The sequence below is a fragment of the Uloborus diversus genome, chromosome 9, assembly GCF_026930045.1.
Source record: "Uloborus diversus isolate 005 chromosome 9, Udiv.v.3.1, whole genome shotgun sequence".
Lineage (NCBI taxonomy): Eukaryota > Metazoa > Arthropoda > Arachnida > Araneae > Uloboridae > Uloborus > Uloborus diversus.
The window spans coordinates 54,716,557-54,739,843 of NC_072739.1; the positions used below are offsets into that span (position 1 = coordinate 54,716,557).

The 23,287-nt window shown below is 34.2% G+C and overlaps 1 protein-coding gene across 2 annotated transcripts in view; it reads right to left on the reverse strand.

Moving 5' to 3' along the window:
• Positions 1 to 23,287, reverse strand: part of LOC129229695 (uncharacterized) — a 56,732-nt gene continuing 33,445 nt past the window's right edge. Inside the window, exons 8-15 of one of the 2 annotated variants that reach the window (XM_054864057.1) lie at positions 21,507 to 21,624; positions 16,405 to 16,553; positions 16,016 to 16,225; positions 13,037 to 13,170; positions 5,072 to 5,198; positions 2,915 to 3,079; positions 343 to 508; positions 1 to 149 (exon numbers count right to left, since the gene is read on the reverse strand). In XM_054864057.1, coding sequence (XP_054720032.1) covers positions 127 to 149; positions 343 to 508; positions 2,915 to 3,079; positions 5,072 to 5,198; positions 13,037 to 13,170; positions 16,016 to 16,225; positions 16,405 to 16,553; positions 21,507 to 21,624 — 1,092 coding nt within the window. In that variant the 3' untranslated portion in view covers positions 1 to 126. Of the gene's footprint in view, positions 150 to 338; positions 509 to 2,914; positions 3,080 to 5,071; positions 5,199 to 13,036; positions 13,171 to 16,015; positions 16,226 to 16,404; positions 16,554 to 21,506; positions 21,625 to 23,287 lie in introns of both variants that reach the window. The other variant, XM_054864058.1, reaches the window with a different exon arrangement.

Sequence of the window (23,287 nt, forward strand, 5' to 3'; positions counted from 1 at the left end):
TTTATTTCCAAAATTTGAACGATCTATGTACAGTGATTTTCAAGTTTTTACAGATCCTTACTGGGGGCGCTTTTTCTGGTCACCCTGCAGTTAGGGAAGTTACCAAAATGCTTCGCTCTTCAGGTTTTAATGCAAACTGCCATTTTTAGCTATTAAAAAATATACATTAAGGTATAAATAATGGATTTTCCAGACATTACTGAACATACAACATTATTATTTATAGAAATGTAAATGGTTCTTCAAAATATTTTAATTCCTCATATCATTATCATATAATAATAACACAAAAATAAATAAATAAATTATAGCTTTATTTGGATTTTATATAATACTACCTACAGAACTTTAAATTGAACTTTTCGTAAAAATCTATCATTTTTTTTGTAGTTCGTGGTCGAATTGCATTGAGAGCTTGTTCAAAGTGTTTCATAGTGAATGCTGGCGACTCTGCTTCAAAGTCTTCTGATAAAAGTTGCAAAGCAGCCTCATTACATAGATTAACAATCTATAATAGAGTAAAAATAACAACATGAAGCTGGAATTTCATTAACAAATATTCATACTGCAGTTAATGAAAATAACTAACTCATATTAAAGCCTAGAAAAAAGTATTGAGCAAGCTATTAATGTACAAGGAAAAAAAATACTGAGACTGGTCTAATAAAATGAAAAGAAAAATAAATAAACTACCATTTTGCAACATAAAATGAGTTTTACCCCAATCAATATAAACTTGGGGTAGCATTGCAAAAAGCCTATTGTAAAATTAATAAATTACGCAATTCTTTTTATTTTGTGGCCAGTCCTGTTAAGATCAGGTCTACAGAAAGCATGGCATATAATCTTTAAGAATTTGGAAGTGTCGTTCTACAATTTGTCGTTCCCAGCCCACATTGAGCTTAACGATTTTTCGCAATATTAGAATTGTTTCTTCAAAGCATGATGTGGGTTTGCGAGCAGGAATTAACAGTGGACTATTTTCTTTTTAGACCGCTTTTCCATAGGCGGCTGGTGCAGCAAAAAAGTGGGGAGTCAAAAACAAAGCAAAAAAGGGGAGGGGGAGGTAGGAATTAGACGGGTGGAGAACTTAAAGATGATATTTCTTCGGTAAATTGGCCTATATTGGAGGATTTGTATGTCAATATCGAATAAATAGTCTTAAATTGAAAAAATCGAAACATGGTTTGAAAAATCGGGACGGATGGGCACAGTACTCTCTCCTTCCCCAATATTTTTCATGAAATAATAAAATGAGAAGAATATAGAACACACTTATATTAGGTCAGTTTGTTTTTCTTTAAACACCTGAAATGATCAACACAAAATTTTTCTGAATGATCGTTAATTTTGAACTTGGAAAACTGGAGTGGCAATCTGGGTTTGAGTCTTGTGCCAAAAAAAAAAAAACCAAATACTCTTTTAAGCCTATCCTTGCAATTAGGTCTAAAAGACACATTCTTCATGTTAATGTGGATACCTTCTTCATGCTTTTAAATCCTTTACTTCAGTACATATCTTTGTACTCACTGTCTCCACTTTGTACCACTCTCCGTCTCCAAATCCTCATAAGAATTTAGTTAAAAACTACCTGTAGTGGTGAATACAAGAGGAGGGTCAGAGGGTCATGACTCCCCCTAAACCGTCGACAGTATTATCTGTCCACATCGCGTTCAAGAAATTGATGAATAAAATGTAAACAATTTCAGTAATCTTTTTAATTCATGAATATTTTTCCAAGTAAATATTTGAAATATTGCTTTTTTTTAAATTGCTTAGGAAATTAATAACATTTATACTCTACTAAGTGCTTTACTTCTGGCCCATTTGGTGATTTTTAACCACCTCAAGCAGTTTTAGAAATTTTTAGTATCAAACTTGTACGCAGTGGCGGATCTAGCCGATCATTTTGGGAGGGGTCATTTAGAATTTTTTTCACACTTTCTTTGGATTTTTGTCCTAACTGTCACTTTTCAAACAGTTCCAGATCAATGATTTTTCCAAAAAAATACCGACTCTACCGGTCTTCAAAATTTTATGCCAAGTTAGAATTTAAAAATAACAATAGAAATAGAGGGAATTTATAAAATTTAAGGTAAGATTAATACCAAAAAATTCTTCATTTATAATTTATTGCTTTAAAGAAATGGACATCAACTTTTAGTTACCTTTGGGGGCATTTGTGGAGGAGCATGGGAATAAGGGGCACTTCTCCAGAAAAGTTTCAAAATTAAAGCCATAAAACACAAATTTAGGCTCTCTTTGGTCTTGTAAACTACAGATGTGCTCAGAGGACAGCAGCATCCATAGATCGTCTTAGTGTCCTAAGATTGTCCATTGTTTGCGTCAAGAAATGATGTATACGATGAAGCAAAATTTTAGAAATAAAATAGTTTTGTTTCAAGAAGAGGGATGTAAATTCTCTCACATTTAAAACTTAAAATTTCTATTAAAGTAACACTCATGTGTTATCTTTTAAATTTTCCTCATAATATTTTCTTTCTTTTAAAAAAAAATCCTATACTCACAAGGTTTCGGAAGGGGCCACCCTCTAGATCCGCCCCTGCCTGTACGTTCGTTACAGGAGGGGGGGGGTCATTCTTCATTAAGTTTAGGCATTTGTTTTAACATAAGTGCATATTCTAATACAGTAGTGCAAACATGTGAAAGGACGATTTAATCACGAAACTGCCTTAAGAAGGTAATTTTGAGCAAAGAACCAACACTAGAAGATATTTTTGATCTGAAACCTTGTCCGGAAGGTATTTTTGATCAAAAAGCTTCCTCCAGAAGGTTTTTCTGGCTGCGCTAGTGTAACTACATAAAACACTGTATGGTATGATTTCAAATTTACAGCATATAGTTGTAAAATTGTATAAAATGTTTTGAAATATAACAATAAAACAAATCTTACTTCAGCTCCTGTATATCCTTCAGTTCTTTCAGACAGACATTCAAAGTCTATTTCTTCAGTGATGATTCGATTTTTCATTTGTAATTTAAGAATTTCTTTTCTAGCTTCTTTGTCAGGTAATGGAACATATATAAAATGATTAATTCTTCCATTTCTCATTAAAGCCTGAAAACAAACAAAAATGTTCTACAGTTTTACTTAAATGCTCATTTTTAACAAATACAAAAGAACAATGGAAGAATAAACTTTTACTACATGTTGATGAATTTGAGAGAGCATTAAGCTTACACACAACACAGTTCATCATTTAATATTTCAAAACATAAAATAAAGAGGTTTTTCAGTCTTTCAGACCAAAGAAATTTACGTAACATTGCAAAAAAGGTCTATATGGACTTTGTATATTTTTCCTACTTAGTATACAAGTTTTACAAAGAAAACACTTATATGAATAATACCATATACAGAAAAGAATGGGAAAATGTTTCTGAAACACCAAAAAAGATAAACAATTGATAGAATAAAAATGATGGAGGCTTTAGTGAAAAAAACTACTCTATACATTAAATTTCAAAATATGGGTTTCAAACTACTGTTACAGTATTCAGACAAAAACTCACACAGCAGTAAATTGAACAGAATTGTATGAAAATTGCACAGACACACACACACAAAAGAATGTCAAACCCTGCCTTATGCAAGGAAAGATAAATTGCCAAACAGAAAAAAGTTTCATTAACAGTTAAATAGTTTGAAAGAAGGCATTTCGAAAGAAATCAACAAATATAACAAACAGCAGTAAAAATAAAAACAACTATAAGAACACTTTAAATATGCCACCAGCTCAGTCATTCCATCCGAGGACTGCAGTTTCGTGCTTTTTAGCACTCATCAGCCCGGAGTAGGAAACCACATGAGCTGGAGGCCAAAAACCTGTTAAGGGAGCTAATGTACATTAGCTACCACTTTGTTTTGCTCTCTTGGCACGAAACTGCAGTCCTTGGATGGAATGACTGAGCTGGTGGTGTATTTTAAGTACTTCTGCCTTAGCCCTGGCTTAGGGCGATAACTTACTACAAAAAAAAAAAAAAACATTTTAAAATAAAATGGACAAAGTGACATTTGAGGCAGTGAGAAGCAAAGGGTTGTAAGTGACAAAATTAGAAATTTAGAGATAACCAGTACAAATGGTAGGTGAACCTTTCAACTGTCTTAGGGCAATTAGTACTAGTAGCACTGGTAGGTGCTGTTATATAGCAAGATTTAGAAAAAAAAATCAATGAAATAGGATGAATGAATTCAATTGAATTCAGTGTGTTCAATGACCTAGGATATTATCTTTAAACGAGTTTTACTCAAAACATGAAAATGTCCACTTACATCCCTTTGCCTCTCACTACCTCATTTATTCATACTTGCCAACCTCTGAAGGAAAAAAACCCAGGAGATTCTACTAGAGGTATATAGGTGATTCACTAGCGGCATATCTTCACAATAGAATTATTAAATTATGCTTTTAAATAACATTGTCATCGATGTAAGCAAATTTGTGGTAGCAAGAAAAATATAGTGCAAAGGAAAAACCAAATAATAAGAAGTGAATTTGCTTAAAGTTTCGTACATTCCCCAGTCTCTACCAAAAAAGTAGCTACAAAAATTTAATTTTTAAAATCCGAAAGAAAAAATCAATATTTATGAAAATAAAACATAAAATAAGTAGGTATAGGGTAGCACATGTTAAAATAACTTTAAACGTTCAAAACAATTGAACTATTTTCAAGATCCAAAAGATTGAAATATGCTGCAATTTTCGGCAAAGCAGTTGCTTCATTGAACATGCAATGTGGAAAGCTTCCAAAAAATTAATTTACTAAATGAGTTATTCATTGGAAGATTTTTTTTCCTTGACATTGGTCGACTAGAAAAGGGCACCACTATTGGGAAGAAAGTGAAACTTTTTGATGATTGACTAAAAAAACTGCAAAAACGGAAGAAAAACGTAAAATACGAGAAATCGGAATATGAAGCAAAAAACAGGAGTCTCCTGTTAAAAACATTAGAGTTGGCAAGTATGTTTATTCATTCATTTTATTGCAAGGAAAATGTTTTCGAATGTATTTGTTGTACTCAAATGGCAACAATCTAAATGACACTTACGTCATCCAACATATCAGGTCTATTGGTTGCAGCTACAATTAAAACTCCATGAAGTTCTTCTATACCATCAATTTCAGTAAGCAGGGAAGTCACTATTCTATCACCAACACCGGATCTACTTGAACAACTAAGTGAAAAAAGATACATTAACTGTGCACAATTTGAAAATGTTACACAAAAACTTAGAGAGCGGCCAATCAGATACACAAACAGTATGTAGTTGTATTGCTAAATGTAACACAGGGATATCCAAACGCATCATAAGCAATTTAACAGATACCGTGTATACTTGCGTAGGAGAAAAATTGGAAAACCCGCATATAAGTCGAGTCTCTACCTTTTGGAAAAAACAGGACCGTTTTGCCATTAATTTCGAATTTAAACTTTATGAAAAGGAGGAAAATGAAATGTAAAAAACATTTTTATGTTAAAAAAACGTCCGATTTTAATTCTTTTCCACCAAAAGGGTTCACTTTTGCAATCACGATTTTTGTAAAGGGTTTGATTTTGCCGTTATGATTTTTTTAAATTGTTGATTAAATTTTGATTTAAAATCAATAAAATGTTATGCGATAGCCATATTACATTATTTTTGAAAAATGAGCATTATTTCACCAATATCCGGTAAAGTTGCGAATACGGCCATCCCCGCACTTTTTGTGTAGTTGGCCATTTACTATTATTTTTTATTCTTTAATTCAACGTCAGACCATGTACAATCATAGCAGAATGTTAAGCATTTACTTCTTTAGCATCTGCTTAAAAGGGACGGAATAAAATCTGGAAAATGTTCATGTTTTTGAGTGTGTTTTTTAAAGAAAAAATCCGGGGGGGGGGGGGGGGGAATTTCGGAAGTCCTGCCCTGCGTATAAGTCAACCCTCTAACTTTCTAACTTTAAGCCTCTTTTTTTGTAATAAATTTCTCGACTTGTACACGAATATATATGATAACCAAATAACAAGCATAATTTGAGATCTTGAAATTTTAGTCTTGTAAGATTTAACTAAAAAATTCGATGAAGTAACCACTCTTCTGCTCCAAAATTGCCATTCCATTCAAATACACATACAAAATAGCAATTAGGTTAAATAATATGGAGTTTATTTTATTTGTTAAGAATATTAAATTAAAGTTGTATGCAGACATAGCAATTGAAAATTATTCTATTAATAAAAAACAAGTAAATAGTCAAACTACCCATCTCGAAAAACCAGTCTATGTTGAAATGTTTGAATTTCCTTGCGTTTGTAGCATAAATTCAATGTTTTTCTTTATCTCAAACAAATTTTCCAAAAACCTCTCTATCTCGAATTTTAACTGTCACATTTGATCTCCAGCAATCTTTATCAACATTAGAATTTGAGGATTAAAAAAAAATTCTTCCAAAGAAAACTGTATGTAAAATGAAAATTTTTTCTAGGAATTCCATCCACTCAGAAACTCAATGTTAAATTGTTAAAAAACTTTCAGAGTTTTACTTCTGACTCATTGAGCACAATTCTTTTTTTGTATTCTTTGGTTTTAAGCCCTTCCATTCTAATGTTTAAATTGTTTCGATTGAGAAAAAATACAAATCTCAACATTTTAACTACAGTCAATGAAAGATAGTTTTAATCCTTAAAAGTATGTATAAACTTGCAATCGATATTACTATTGAAATTAGTGAAATGTGTAATCACAACATGTCATACTGTAAAACTATCATCAACATGAAAGCAACAGAATCTGTTAACTCATTGGCTTTGTTCCAAAAGCTTACTTTAATAACTTTTATCAAAACCTCTGTGCCTCCAAACCTGTGTATCTCACATTTATTTTCCGTCCTGCAAAATTCAAGATAGATAGGTTCGACTGCATTGTCGGCCCCATGCTAAATTAAGGAATGGTTGGTTGGTTGATTTGATTTTTATGGCGCAAGAGCCCTTGAGGGCTACACTGCGCCAAACGATATTTTATTACATGCTATTTATTTTTTATTAAAGAATATAGTAAATAAAAGCATATTTTGAAGAAGAAAGCATAAAACTTCAAGTGCTAGTATTAAAAAAGTGCAACCGATAAAAACATTTAAACAATTTGAAGATAAAGACAAAATGGACAAAGAAATATCTTGAAAAACAAAGGAAGGACGAAATCACATAATGACGAGACAAACACTAAATTAAAAAGGAGAATCCAATCTCCTGGAAGGAGTACAAATTGCGATGGGGTGGATCTTCCAGCAACTCCTTCAAAGATGGGTTAAAATTATTAAAATATTTATAACGAATCAGATTAAAATTTGGGCAAATGCATAAAATGTGCAACACTGTCTGATTTACATCACATGTAATACATGTTGGAACTGGTTCATGACTTAAGAGATATTTGTGAGTGAATCTGGTATGTCCAATGCGCAATCGAGCTAATAAGACTTGTTCTCTCCTGGTGATATTTAATGATCCGAAACCTCTAGTAGAGGGCTGGATCAAATGTAATTTATTTTCGATTTCTGAATTCCACGTCCCCTGCCAATACGTATTGAGGCTTACAATGATGGCGTTTTTGATATCATCGAAAGGGACACTATTATCGACCAGGATACTTGCAGCTCTGGCAGCTGAATCGGCTGCCTCATTGCCTGCAATGCCTACATGACCAGGGATCCAACAAAAGGTAGTTTCAAAATTATTTTTCATAAGGTTTTTGTATAAAAGATGTGACTGGATGACTATAGGATGGCTATTATTATTGCAGTGAGTGATGGCTTCCACTGAGCTCTTGGAGTCAGTGAATATCACCCACTTTTTGTAAACGGATTGGGTTATTGATTGTAGCGATGAAAATATAGCTTTTGTTTCAGAAGTAAATACGGAGCAAGATGTGTTTAATTTTTTTGCCATAACTTGACCATCAATTATTGTTGATAAGCCGACGTGATTGTTTGCTTTTGATCCATCAGTAAAAATGTGTTTGTAACCAGAATACTTGCTATTGATTTCATAAAAGACTTGTTGATGAACTGTATCTGCAGTAGTTTGTTTTGGGAATTTTGAAAAATCATTGATTATAGAAAGTATGACTTCGCACCAGGGGCGGCAAATAGGGGGAGCAAGAGGGGGCGGTTGCACCCCCAAATATTTTGCGCAAAATATTAAGAAATCGGGAAATTCAATTCACATAACGCGCGAATCAGTGATTATATGCAATAATTTAAAAAAAAAAAATCTGCAGACAATCTTTAGTAAAAGTTGATGAAATTCGAGACCTGTCCAGACAAAAGCAACTGTTTTTCGCTATTAGGGTAATAACTTAGAAATTCCTGAATCATTTTCAGAACTTCCAGAATAAAAAACAGATGGAGAATAAGTTTGTTTCAACTGAAGAAGAAATTTCCTCATATGGGTTAAATGCCTCATACTTTTAAGTTCGGAGTTAAGATGATGCTTCTGCTTCTAATGTGAAAGGGCAGTGCACTGGTGTGACTGGCCCGATTTTTTACGAGAAGTTCCTTGGTATTTTGAGTTCATTGTTGCGCCTATATTTTAAATGTACGTTCAGTTAGTGAGTGAACATTGATTCCTTCTGTTAAGAGGCATATTTGAGCAATTCAATACATTGTATGCTTTCATGGAAACTTCTTACAAAAGACACGCTATTTTTGAAAAAAATTCGTGCATCAACAAATACTTTTGTTGGGTTTACTTTTGTATTTCTTTAACTGAGAGGTACAAAATGGTATTCAAAAGTTAAAACTAGAACTCTTGATTGAGCTCCTATTAAGAGTTTCTTGTTAATTTGGAATTATTAGACCCATTTAAAAAAAATTTTAAAAAGTGACAAAAATTCACATGATGATGCAAAGTCCTATGTTTGGCTCAATATTTTGTATCAAATAATAGATTCATTCAGTTTCTAATGAAATTAACACAAGATATAGTGATAAATCTAAGTTCAATATTATATGTGCAGGTTATTGAACAAGATAAATAAAATATTTCTGTTACATGTAAAAGTTGTTGAACGAAGCAAAAAGAATTGTTTTGTGAAGAGCCAGTGTACTTCAATGATGAAAAATGAAGACTAGAGCACAAATTTTAAACTTGCGTGGTTTTTCTAAAGAGAAAATTTTTAAAGATGCATTTTCTAACATAACTTTGTAGCTTCAATTATTTTTCGCCGATTCCAATCAACTCAGCTAACTGTGAAAGATCATTTTCGTGTCTCAGAAGGTTAGAGATTTTTTTTTTTTTTTTGGTGCATGATAGCATGATGGGACAAGCAGGACTTTCATCTTCAGCTATACTGCCAAGAGCATGCCACTGGACATTGACGGAATATAGTACCAAGATTTCCTTTTTTTCTGGATTCCAAAAATCGAACATTAAAAATTTACTTTAGGAACGGCAGTATCAAGATCTTTTCTGTTACAGTTTACTCTAAAATAAATTAAAAGCGTGGAAATTAAAATTTGAATTTCTTTAATGACCTTACTTTAAAAAAATGTACTGGTATTTTATTTTATATTGAGAAAATTCATGTTTAAAAAACTCGACCCCCCAAATGAAATGTTGAAATGCCGCCCCTGCTTCGCACCATGGTTCAATTAGGTTTATTGTGTTGACTGTTTTGAAATCTGGTAGCTGCAGGTCTGAGAGTACCCGACGCATTCGGATCCCAAATGTTGGAGACATCGAAGGCCGGTGCAGAAATAAAGCAACATTAGATGGATTAAAAATATGGAGGTGTAGTGGGTGATTGGGGCAAGGTTTTGTTTTGAAGTAAAAATTTAGAGAAAGTTTGAGGCGTCTATTGTTTAGAGATTGTTCGTGTGCAAGAATGAAGACTGTTAATAGGCGAAGTTCGAAATGCTCTTGTGCAGATGTGCAGTGCCTGATTATGTATTGGATCCAGACTTTTCAGATAGGTTTTTGCAGCGGAGCCATAAATTTGGCATCCATAATCAAGTTTTGAGCGTATCAGAGCCCTGTATATTTTTAACAGAGACTCTGTATCAGCACCCCAAGAAGTGTTCGCTAAGACTTTAAGGATATTTAATTTCAATGAACATTTCTTTTTTAACTCTTGTATATGCGGCATAAATTTAAGTTTATTATCAAGTGTGAGACCAAGGAATTTTCCTTGATCTTTTACAGCTATTGGTTGATTGTTAAGGACAAGATTTGGATCAGGGTGAAGCTCTCTTTTAAGGCAGAAATGGATACAAAAGGTCTTTTGAGCAGAAAAAGTGAAGCCATTTTCCTCCGCCCACTTGATACTTTATTGATAGCAATTTGAAGTTGTCATTCAATGATACTCATGTTCGATGAAGAGAAAGAAATTTGAAAGTCATCAACGAACATGGTACCCTTGACAGCAGGAGGCAGTTGTTCGATTAAGTTGTTGATTGCTATTACAAAAAGAGTTACGCTTACTACACTTCCCTGGGGGACTCCTTCTTCTTGAATGAAGGTATCTGACAGAGCAGACTTGACACGTACGCGAAAGGTTCGATCTCTCAGAAAATTAGAGAGGAAGATGGGTAAATTACCTCGCAACCCTTACTCGTGCAGGGTTTTGAGGACCTCATATCTCCAGGTACGGTCATATGCTTTTTCAATGTCAAAAAATACGCTCACAAGATGTTTTCGTTTAAGGAATGCTTCCCTTACTGCAGTTTCTAGAAGCAGCAGGTTGTCAGCAGTGCATCTGCCACGCCTGAATCCACTTTGATTGCGGTATATGTCAAAACCTTTCAACTCGGTTTATCAACAGGGGAAAGAAATGTTTCTTGTAGACAGAATATGGCCGGTTGGTGATATTCGACAAGATCCTTGATGTCCGTAACATTATGCGAGTAACTCTGACAATTCCAAGAAAGAATGCTCAGGGCCATGAAGAGAAAAGGAAGGAGAAAAGGCCAGAAGAAGAAAAAGCGGCTCAAGAAGGAGAATGGTCCGTTCACCCTTCATCGTCGGATGGCGGAAGGTCTTCAAACTCGATATCCTCGTCCTCCTCTTGGGGAGGGATTTGTTTAAGTTTTTCAATTTGGGACTTGGTTAATTTTACTTTCTTGCTAGAAAGTAAAAAGTCCTCTTTTTTAAAAGTATGGAATTTTTGGGGGCCTCTGTTTAGAGGCTACCCTAATTTTCGCGCGTTTGGATAATTTTCTTTTTTTCTACTGTTCTCTTTTGCTCAGTTGGTTTGTTGGAAATTAATGTAGCTGAGTAACTTGTTCTCGAATATTGTGTAGTTTGTACTTTAATTTCGTTACAATTTTTTGGTGGTGGCTTAGGAGTATTTAGTTTTTTATTTTTTCATTTAGGTGAGTTACTTGATTTAGTGCTGGTTATTGTGTTAATTTGAGGGTCTGTTTGTGTACTGGTGGAGTTGAAAACTTTTCTTACTGCTGCAGCATATGAAAGTCCAGCTGAAGGTGTACGAGACTAAACTATTTTTGTTGCGTTTGGGTATGAAATATTCTGAGTAGTTTTGATTACTTGTATTTCTTTTTCAGGGAGCCATTTAGGGCATTTTCTAGATTAGGACGGGTGGTCTCCTTTGCAGTTGACACATTTGAATTCCTTTGAGCATTCATTGCTATCGTGGCCGGTCTCGGCACATTTGGCACAAGTTTCTGTGCCACGGCATGACAGCATGGAATGCCCAAAGCGCTGGCATTTAAAGCAACGTAGCGGGTTTGGAATATATGGTCTGACAGGGCATGAGAGATAACCAGCTCTGACACGTGAAGGGAGGATAGGCATACTAAAGGTCAGAATGACATGTTTCGTATTCTGCATTACGCCATTGCGTTGGATAGTGATCCTTTTCACTCCACTTACGTGTTGGTCCTTCATTTCTTCTAGAATTTCCTCCTCTGGTGTAAATAGAAGGTCCGGCTCCGAAATGATTCCCCGAGAAAAGTTTAATGTTGAATGTGGCGAAACTGTACAAAGATATGGACCTAATTGTTTGATAGATAGGCTATGTTGAACTTGTTTTGGATGTTTTATTTCCACTAATAATTCACCAGTTCGTGTTTTTTTTACGGATTGAAATTCACCAATAATATTTACCAAGGCTTTATTTATTAGAAATGGGGAAACTGCAGTAAATGTGAGATTTTAGTTTCTTTTTATAACAAAAAGTTTAGCAGATGTAAGCGATTCTGTCTGACGCTCCCCACAAGGGGGAGAGGTATTCTTTATGTTATCATCCATAAATTAACCTGAGAATTAAGGGGAAAAACTGGGGTCTAGCCCCCCTGCACAGGGGTAAGGCTTTTACACCAGGGTTCGCCTGTTATCCCTGACGTCAACCGTTTGAGGCACCGACTACACCCGGTACCACGCAGCCACGGGCACGGTAGAGACACCTTGGCTTAGGGGGTTCTGTCCGAATTAGGTAAGTGTGATGAGGGAAGGAAGGGACCAAAAGTCCCTTCCCGCCGATATTCTGTTTGAGCAACTGGGGGTTCACTACTCCTCCCAAGAACTCGCCCCGAACTCACCACACCGCAAGCCCCCCCCCACCACGACAAGGTAAACGGACACGGGGGGGGGGGGGCAAAATAATGACAATTTGCACTTTATAGGAGAGCCAAAACAATATATTTTTTTCACCTAAAGCGTTTAGTTATTTTCAATGTTTTACTTTTTATATATAACTTTAAGTGTAGAACTATCGTTTGAAGTGGTAGTTATAACCAGTGGGTAGCACTTTTTGAGTACTACGTCAATCCATCGAATTTGAAAAACGCAATTTGAAATTTTCCACATTTGTTAGTTTAACATGATGCCTACGGTATTTAAAAATATTAAAATATTTATGTCGTCAAAAGTACACCACAAGAAGTAATCCAATCAGATAGAAAAGAGTAACCTTTGAGTTTTTAGCAAATTTTATAATCTACATCTGCATAACATATCTATTCGACACTTAAAGAGAAACAGTGGCAAATATAAAGAAACATAAAAATATACCTTCCTCTTTCAGCAACAAGGGCATCAATTTCATCCAAAAAAATTATGCTTGGTGATTTCATTCTAGCCAACATAAACAATTCACGAACAGCCTTTTCAGATTCACCAACATATTTATGAAACAAGTCAGAAGTCTGCAACAATAAGATTACTTTAACCATACATACTATAAATAAATCTATACAAACAGTAAACTCCCGATTATACGTGGAATAGGTTGGCATGGTAACCGTGGATAAGCAAAAACAGCCGATAATCCGAATACATAACGGGTAAAAAACGATACCAGTGTAACAATAGCTAAAAAATACTAATAAAACTCACACATACATAGAAATTATAGCTAAAAACAATAACATTGAATGTAAAAAAAAATATTGAAGCTAAAAACGAGCACTGACACAATCATAACTTTAAAAAACAGTTGATGACTATGATATTAGTATATACCATTTAAAAAAACGTGAAAAGACCAGTGGATAATCCGACCACCGATAATCGGGAGTTTACAACTATAAAATCATTAAGGTGGGCTGAAAAAACTTTTTTTGGATAGTGTGGAAGAGTTGCTATATGGGTCTGTTATTACCCTCAAAAAATTTCGCTGAATTTGTTTAATATTAAGCCGGCCCTATTTGGCCATGAAAAACTGAAAAAAAAGGGCAAAAATGTACTTTTTTTCAAAAACAAAAATAGGGGGCGGGGAGGATCCAGAAAAGAAATTAATTTGAAACTAGTTTCAGCAAACAGTAGAAGTATCAGTCAGTAAATCAGTTGTAACCCTCAAAGACTTTTATACATTTCGTAGACTATTTAGCTAGCCCTTTAAGACTGAAACATGGAGAAAATGAAACCAACTAGAATAAAATGAGTGATACAAGATGCAAATTTTTTAATCTTTGGTTCCTATTGTTTCATCTGGCTAATAAACGGCGCTCAACTGCTTTTATTATTCCTAAGATTATTTTATTACTATTTTAGATATGTTTAACAAATAGAGTCCTTAAGTGCTAAAAATGTAAACTCTCTGAATTCCTTTAAACTGGCCAAATTGAACGCAAATATTCTTCCTTTTCTCAAGCGATTCCTTTCTCTAGACTTTAGGACCCACTTTCGACACCTCCTTAATAGAGTAGAAACCCCCGACAGGAAATGCTGTAATTCTACACCTCCACAGTTGGGAGTAAGCAACTAAAGGGGTTCTCTCTTGTGTCCAGTGTCCATCTTAGTGGAAAGATAAGTTCCCCAGGAGCAAGTACCATGTAGCAAGTACACCGGTCATATATCACTAACAACTGGTGAAAGTGCGAAAGGCATTTCACAAGGTATTAGTCTTTGCAAAAAGTATAATATGAGCGTGCTCAGTTATTGGATGAGACAGAACAAATGTAAATATGGGATGAAAAGGTAGAGTAATTCGCTTACTTGAGCCATATTCAAAATACCTTTACAGTGGAACATATGTCTGCTGCATGCTAATTAGTTGCCACTGAGGCATCTTATTCTGGAAGTGGACGGTTGCACAAAGGGAACACATTCATATTCTGGAGCTATCTGACAGCTGCTTTGATATTAAAAAAAATCCAGTGGTCAAATTTGATAAAATTGACTAGAATTTTCTGGCTTTGGATATGGAATATATAAAAAAGTTAAGTACTGAACAACAGCATTTGTATCAAATCTGTCCTGCCGTAAAAGATGGTGGTTGCCCTTCTAGCGTGGATGACAGTAGCCCAGGCAAACTCAGTCATGCACGATGGCTGACAACTGGAAACCGTTTGTTACGCTTGTATATAGGTACTTCAAGTCCATCAGAAAATCTTACACTGCTTGCAAAGTATGTAATGCTAGTTTATGCTCCAATGTGGCTTGAAATAATTGAATTCAAAGCTTCAAATTGAGCCAATAATTGAAATAATTGGCTCAATTTGAAGCCGTTGATTATGTCGAGTTAATTGATAGGGCAAACTGTGTCGTAACAGAGCCACCTTTTACAAGAAATTTATCTGTCACACGCATGCTGTAGAACATTGTATGAAACTTATAACCGAAGCTGCAATAAAAGTTTGTGGTGAAACTGCACGAGATGGATATATTTGTGCCAAACTTCAAGCTAGGAAAGAATTTCCATCATTTGATAACAAGGGACAACATTATTCAAAAAAATAATATTCATTATGTATGAGGTTATTATAAATCAAATTTGTAGATTTTTTAAAAATTTTATTCTCTCTATATGTAATTCTAGAAAATGTAGGATACTATTGTGTGATAATATTTACTATGATTAACAGTGCTATTTAATTAATAAATCCATGAATTAATTTTGAAAATAATTTTTATATTTGTTTTTTCAGAAAGTCAATATTTTTTCATTTTTCACCAACTTTTGATATTAGAAAGGTGTGGTTAAATTCTCATTAAAATCAATAAAATATTTAATGGGCTTGAACTGGAACATTTTTGTTGCATTCCAGCAAAATATTTGGAATTCATTTTGAAAAAAAATTTGATAAAAAATTCATTTTTCTCTTTTTTTTTCGGTTTTTCAGTGTCACATAAGGCCATCTAGGTATTTTTTAATATCCAAGAAAATTTTTGTAAGTGCTAACTAGCTCACTACGCAGCTTTTGGGTGTTATCCAAAAATGGATTTGGAAAAAAAAAAAAATCAGCTTATTTCGGCCCACTCTAAAAATCATTGATAGGCTCATATATATGCTGAGCAACCACAGATTTTGGCTTAGGGATGTAGTCATCTCTGGCTAGATATTCATATATTAGTATAATATCAGTAAAATTGGAAATTTGTATCACTAAAAATGGGTAAAAGTTTTAGTTGTGGTATAAAAATGTGACTTTACGGTCAACTTCACAATTGTGGAGGAGATGGGAATACACATTAAGATTTACAAAAAAAGAAAATGAAAGAAAAGAAAAGAAAATGCTAAATATCTTACTGTGTTTCAAACTAACTTACATTTCTAGATATGAAATTCAGATTACACTCAGTGGCAAGGGCTTTAGCAATCATTGTCTTAGAGCACCCTGGAGGACCGTACATCAACACCCCTTTTGATGGCGTAATGTTGAATCTCTTAAATGCTTCAGGATATTTCAGAGGCCATTCAACTAGTTCTCTTAGTTTTTCTTTCACAGCCTTCATTCCCCCTATGTCATTCCAGAAGACCTAAAGACGAAATTAAATTTGAAGTTCTATTAAAAGAAAGAATCTTTTTTCCTAAGAAAGTAAAAACTGAATGGAGTCGCATTTGCTTTAATTGAATTGTTTTATAAGAATCGTACTTATTACATAAAGAATTATTTTAACTTTGCCTTAGGTAAAAAATAAACATTCAAGGATCTTACCTTTTTAACTTTTAAAGTGCTTGATGAGAGAATCTGTGGCTTCTTCAACTTACAAATCCTTTTTATATCAGAAAAATTTAAAACACAGCTGACATTGACTTCATCATTACTAGAACTTTTGACAGCTTTCATGCAGCAAAGATTTTGAGCTAGAAAAATCAGAAAATAAATTGCCAGGCAAACAAACGTCACAGATATGAAATTTTTTCCCATCCAAGATAATAGTATCAAAATATGAATTTTATTAAAAAATATCAAACACATTTTACAATATGTGATTGTCATTTTGTTTAGTGAAAATAATATAAAAAGACAATTTTGCAATAGAAAATATAAACATACTTTAAAGCTACAAAGAATCTTTTCTTTGTTACACGTTTGAAACAATTAGAAGCAAAGGGATGTAAGTAGACTTTTTAAAGTTTTGAGTAATACACGTTTAAAGTTCAGACCTTAGGTAGGCTTTCATTCAAAAGTATTTCTAAATTATGATGCACAGCAGCACCCCTACCAGGGCTAATATTACCGTCTCACAACCGATAACCCCCCCCCCCCCCCCCCACAGAAAGTGTCCTACTACCATCAATACTGGTTATTTCCAAATTCTTAATTTTGGCACTCACACATCCCTTTGCTCCTTGCAATTTTTATCACATAGGAACAGACGCATAAGGATCATTCTTCAAAAAGTGTTACTTTCCTCTCAGATGCCTTTTAAAGTAAAAACTTTAAGGAACAATTCATTTGAACATACTTTATAGTTTCAACAAAAATATATCTATTCAAACCTGCCAACAAATTTTTAATAATAAATTTTATTTTAGTATAGTTTTGGTTCACAACATGTGAATTCTCACCTCCGTGAAGTGTCACACACCTTGTTTACGTTCGACGACCTCGACCAGTAACAACCGGTTGGGTTGATCACGTGACAGCTAATGATCACATGCTTCGATTAACCAATCTGCAGCTTAAAACAGTAACTGGTGCGGCAACCAGTAGATCATAGAACGTTGCAGTTAGTAACCGGTTAGTCGCTGGTTGACCGGTTGAGTTGAAAAATCTTACTTACCCTTACATGGGGGGGGGGGGGGCAAAAATTGCCAAAATCATTCTTCCGTAATTAATGAATGGCCCCAACAGTGATCCAAAACTAGATGAGACGGGAAAGACATGCGCAAGATCAGTGGCGGCCCTAGGTTTTGCGTGGCCCTGGGCAAAGACTTTTTGTGGCGTTCCCAGTTAAAAAATATTAATGATCCTATTAATTATAGGGATGTCCATTGCAAGAGTAATGTCACCCCCCTACAAACAAGACCCCTCAAAAAAAGGGAGAAAAAATCCCTAGAAACAGCCTCAAAGATTTCAACGCTTCAGTTTCAGTCATGACTTCCTCCTGGTGTTCACCCCTGGTAATTTAAAAATAAAGCAAATGTATGTTTGATATAAATTTATCCTAATTTAAACCTGATTAAAATTAACTAAACATTTTTTCTCTCGATATAATCTCCACATGTATACATTTTATTATTGACCTTGAAGGGAGTGGAGTATCAGGAGAGTGATTCAAGAACCATCTTAAATACGAAATAGAATATCCTTAGTTTGAGGGGTCCAAGAGTTTCTCCCCCGGGAATTTTTTTGAAAAATAGATGTAAAATTCTGCGTTTTGAGACCTTATAAAGCATAATTCAAACTACAAAATATCAGGAAAAAAATATGCAAACCAATACTTTTAAAAGTTTTACATTCTTTTGCAAATGAAGAAAATGCAAAATAAGAATTTATCTTTGGTTGGACAAATTGTAGACATTGATCGACATTGAAAAGACAGCGTATCGTCACTTGCTCATATCGGCTTTTGGTAAAGTGTTTGTTGATCCATCTCCCAAAACCAAAGACAAACAAAATTATCACTAGTAAAAAATGCATTAAACTCTTAAAAAAGAAACGGTGTGGAGATTAACAAAACAGGTAATGAGAGAGTAATATCCTTGTCATTCAAACAATTTACAGTTTACACTAGATAAGAAATAAAACTGAAGCACTTTTTAAGTGGACTCAAAGACTTATTTAATTACTTTAAAGGACTTCTCGTGTCTACATTTTAATACTTGATTCTATCATTTTAGCGAATTTTTCTAAACTTGTAAGAAACTACTGTTTAAGTTTTTTTTTTGAAATACTATTTCTCTTTACAACAATATTTTTTCGAATACTAGAAGTATGGAAAAGGAAAAGGAACAGAGGTAGAGCAATATCTTTTTCTTGTGCTAAACAGATAAACAGTATGCAGTAGAAGTAAGATAACAGCAAGCAATAACAGAAAAACTTCCAAAATACTGAATTTGGGATTAAATAATTAACAAGATATGAAATATGTGAATCTCAAAAAAATATCTCAAGCTATATGTTACAGAAACGTGAGAACCATGATTATACATTTTTGATGCCGCAAGTAGCAAGAAGCTGAATTTGGCAGTTTGGGCTTCCCCCCTTCCACTCACCATTTGTTAGAAATTTGAAAATTCAAGGTTTACAACTACATTTTCCTAGTGTTCAAAGTTTTCGAGCACTTGAAAATGAAAGGTTTTATTTTCTGTCAAATTTTTCATTTATTTTAGGAATGAATCCTGTTGTTTTTCGGGAGTTGGAGGCCCTCAACAAAGTCGGGTCTCTAAGCTATAAGCCTGTTTAGCTATAGGTAAATCCAGGCTCGCAGTCCAATTCTTCCCGACTCTCCCCTAGTTATTGAAATTATTAATACGTAAGTAAATAAAGCTTTGAGAGGGAAAAAAAACAGGAAATTATAAAAAGTACAGTCGACTCTCGCTACAACGCGATTCGACTTACGCGAAATGGCTATAACGCAAATTTTTCACGAACCAACGAGTTTTAGTACTAACGCGAATTTTTTGCCCACAACTCGAATTTTTTTGGAAGGAAGTATCAACTTTGTTATTGGTTACTAAACATTGATTTCGTTTATGTTATTACATCCCTTTAAGGATCACTGACAGCCCAAGTTCCCACACCAAACTAGTCTAGTGCATCAAATAACCACTCAGCATCTTTCATTTAATTATTTTTTTCATTCTAAATATAAAAGTTGATGAAATATAATGGCACCTTAGTGTTACCTTCACTTAAAGTTTGTAAAGATGGGAAAAAAGGGAAGTTTCTGATAAAATTTAAAAAAGATTAAGATTCTCAATATGCTTGAACAACTACAAAATGTCGACGGTAGCACGACAAAAAGTATGAGTGAAACTTCCATATGTACAATTAAAAGTCAAAACAAAAAGATATCCATAAAAGTTCAGAACTTATCAATATTGAAGATTGAAGAGCAGTCTAGCAGTAAATATTATGGAAATAAAAGCTGTTCTTGTATGGTTGATTAATAAAGAGATCAGGAAGAGGAGATGTTGCCACAAATTGAAACGTTGTAAAAGAAAAGGAGAAGCAACCGTATTTGTGTATTAGATAAGAATGATGATCTGATCATGGGGAGCATAAATCATCAATATCTTCATTTTTTAACTCGATAAGTAATATTGTTACTATATCTACTGTACAGTACTATTATAGAGCATTATTTTAATTTTCCTACATGCTGAGCGTACCGTGTTGTTTTATTTTTTGTCTTTCATTCCCATTGGTTATTCATTTTGTGCATCTTAAAATATTTCATGTTGAATAACAGTTTTAATTTTTTTAAACACAGTAAAAGTTGTTCAGTACTTTAGGCAAGAAACTGTAGTGTATGGTTAAAGAATGCTTTAGAGCAGTTTGAGGGGTGTTTATAAATGTCTAAAAGTATTTGGTATGCTTTAAAAAATTTGTATGCACATATTTTTCCACAACGTGAAATTTCGAGTTACGCGAGGAGTCTTGGAACGCATCCCTCGCGTAACTCGGGGCTCAACTGTAATCAAAAAATTAATGTAAAATCATCATATAAAATATTACTATAACAATAGCTTTATAAGGAATTATTTTTAATGCAATCTGGTAAAAATCTCCCAGGTGCTGATGTATTTTTTGCAGAACATTGCCCATTAGAGTGATTCAAAAATACATGTAAAAAAAAAGAAAGTTTCTCCTACATAACAGGACACCCCTCAATATTTTTAGACTTAAGAATATACTGGAAGAATTGTAGCTTCCTATTTCAACTGAAAGAGGGTGCTCAACCCCCTCCCCTAAACTTCATAAGTATGGGGAAGATGGTTAAAAAATACATAGCACTGAAAAAATAATGCAACATACTATAATATACACGAATAAGATGCATGTACAGTGCAATAAAATAATTATTTACTAAAAGAACAGCTGGGAAAATTAAACCTTTCTAAATTTGGGACATTTTTTATGCTACGGCGAATGTTAAATTGAAGGGTCATTGAGCACCCTCTTCAAATTTGAGTAAGAAGTTAAAACTTGTACAGCATAATACTCTTAGTAAGTCTAAAAACCATAGGGAGTGTACAAAACTCTAGCTGAAAAAGTTTTTTTGAACCACCCTATTGCCCATCCTCTGGAGCAGAGGTTGAGAATCCCTGTTTTAGAAGAAATCTATCTGTCGAATTTCAAGGCAAAAACAAAAATACTCCCACTCCCCGAACTTCCCCTGAGAACAACATGTGGGCTTAATCTTCAGAGCCAACGAGAGGCTGTGTCAGCTTATAGCCAGAAACTTGGGGCCTGATCCTTGAGGACGGGGGGAGGGGGGGCACATTGGAGCAGTTTTAGTATATAGGTGAAGGGGCCTGCTGGCTCTTGATGAATTTGTTCTAAAAAAACCTAAAAAATCAGGGAAAATGTTTTTAAATACAAGCCAAAGTGGGGCCCCCTAGCCACGGGGATCTGTGCGGTTGAACGGACTGCATGACCCTGAAGCCGCCCCTGCGCAAGATTTAGGAAAATGGACTTGCATTAGAGTATGCATAATACAAAAAGTACATATAGAACAAATGTATTTTGAGTAAAAGTATGCATGTATAGGAGCAGCGAATTTCAAATTTGATTCAAGATGCCAAAATGATACATCAATACACAGTAAAATTTGCTTACATTTACAAATTAATGGAAAAACTTACCATCCATAACAACATCTGTGATGTCTTTCATTGAAAAGGTGTGAGAAATGGCTGCACAGTCCTGTATTTCATCGGAAGTAAGGGAATGCTTTTTTTCATTTAATAACTTTTGAAACATCTAAAGAAACAATATCAGAAAATTATTCAATATATAGCAGAAGGTCAAGTGTGGACAAATATTGTTTACCCCTTACATAGATCGAATGGAACTGTGATGAATATGAAATGCTAAAATGACGATTTATCTTTTTTGCTAAGCCATGCTTCATCTCATAAAACTTCCATTTCATAGAACTTACAAAAATATGGTATATAAAACATTTTAAAGCTACACCATCTAATATCAACTCACCTCAATACATTTCCTTCTTCTCGATATACCATTGAAATTTATCTTACAACCTTTATTTTATTTCTTTTGAAATTTGTTTGCAGTGATTCAGTTTTCATCCTTGTTTGTAAACACCACAATACCTTTATTTTGACTAAGGCAAACATATTTATCAGTAAAAAGAAGTTTCGAAAATTTCCAGAAATATAGGTTTGAAAGGTACATGGTACAAAATTATAATTAATAAGTTTATTCCAACTACCTAAACAGAGTTTTTACCCCAGAACATATTAAGGTCTCATTTAAAATGTACCACTGTTTGAAGGGGGAAAAAAAATCCATCATGTTAACAGAAAAAGAGAAATTGGATTATGTATAAGAAGTACATAAACATACAAATTAAATATTTACAAAATGTTGTTTTGAAATCAGAGCAAAATGTTGTCAGACTTTACCTTATGGCCTACTAAGCTTACCTTTGACTGACTGGATACCTTTTTTTTAAAGTATACTTCACGTCTTTTACTTAGTTAAAGCACACATCAAATCGTTGTTAAAACAGGAATTAAATTTAATTAACCAATAAGAATTAAACTAATTAGAAAAAGAATCAATGGAGCATGGAAAAAAGAAATAAAACTAAGAGTTTGAAGGAACAGAACCAGAAAAGCAATCACACAAGATTGATCTGAATGCTATATAATTCTTAACAAACTTCTTGGCAGTATTAATAAAAAGGTCTTAGTAAAAAAAAAACCACACAGCAGAAACCTTGATTTTAATTAAACACAGCCACTCTTCTGTTGGTGATAGTGAACTAAAAATATACATTTAGCTCAAGTGACTTAAAGGTATACATGCATGTACCTATGTATTAATTTCCATACTTAATTTTTCCCAATTCTTCATTATTAAGACTGAAATATTGCTGAATCTACTAGCGCCAGATCAGTCGAAACCAAACAAAAATTGTAGAACAACTATGCATATCTGAGCAAGGACGTAGCCAAGGGGTGGGTCCATGGGGTCCGGACCCCCCCCCCCCCTTCCCGAAAGACCCCTGTCATTTTTTCTCAGTTGTTGCATCTCGCATCAACAAAATTTTTCCGAAAGAGAATGTTTTTATAAAACCCTGCATTTCCCCCTTAAATATTCCCATTAATCGGAAAATTTCTCAGTCCTTGAGTCAATTCAGAACACGAGAACCTCGTGCACCAACTGCAGGTTCCCAATTTTCGTCTGCCTTTTACTGTCGCGCACTGCGTCGGAAACCGGGAAATGTCCATATCGTCTTTCAAACCAGCTGGGTCATGTGACCTTGAAATTCAGCCCCTCTCCTTTGGTCCATCAGATTGCCATCGGCAAAGTAAAAACAAGCATTTATTGCCCCCCAGTCTCATTGTCTCCCAGTCTCATTGGCGTGGTTTTCTTTATTTCTGTCTCCTTTCTT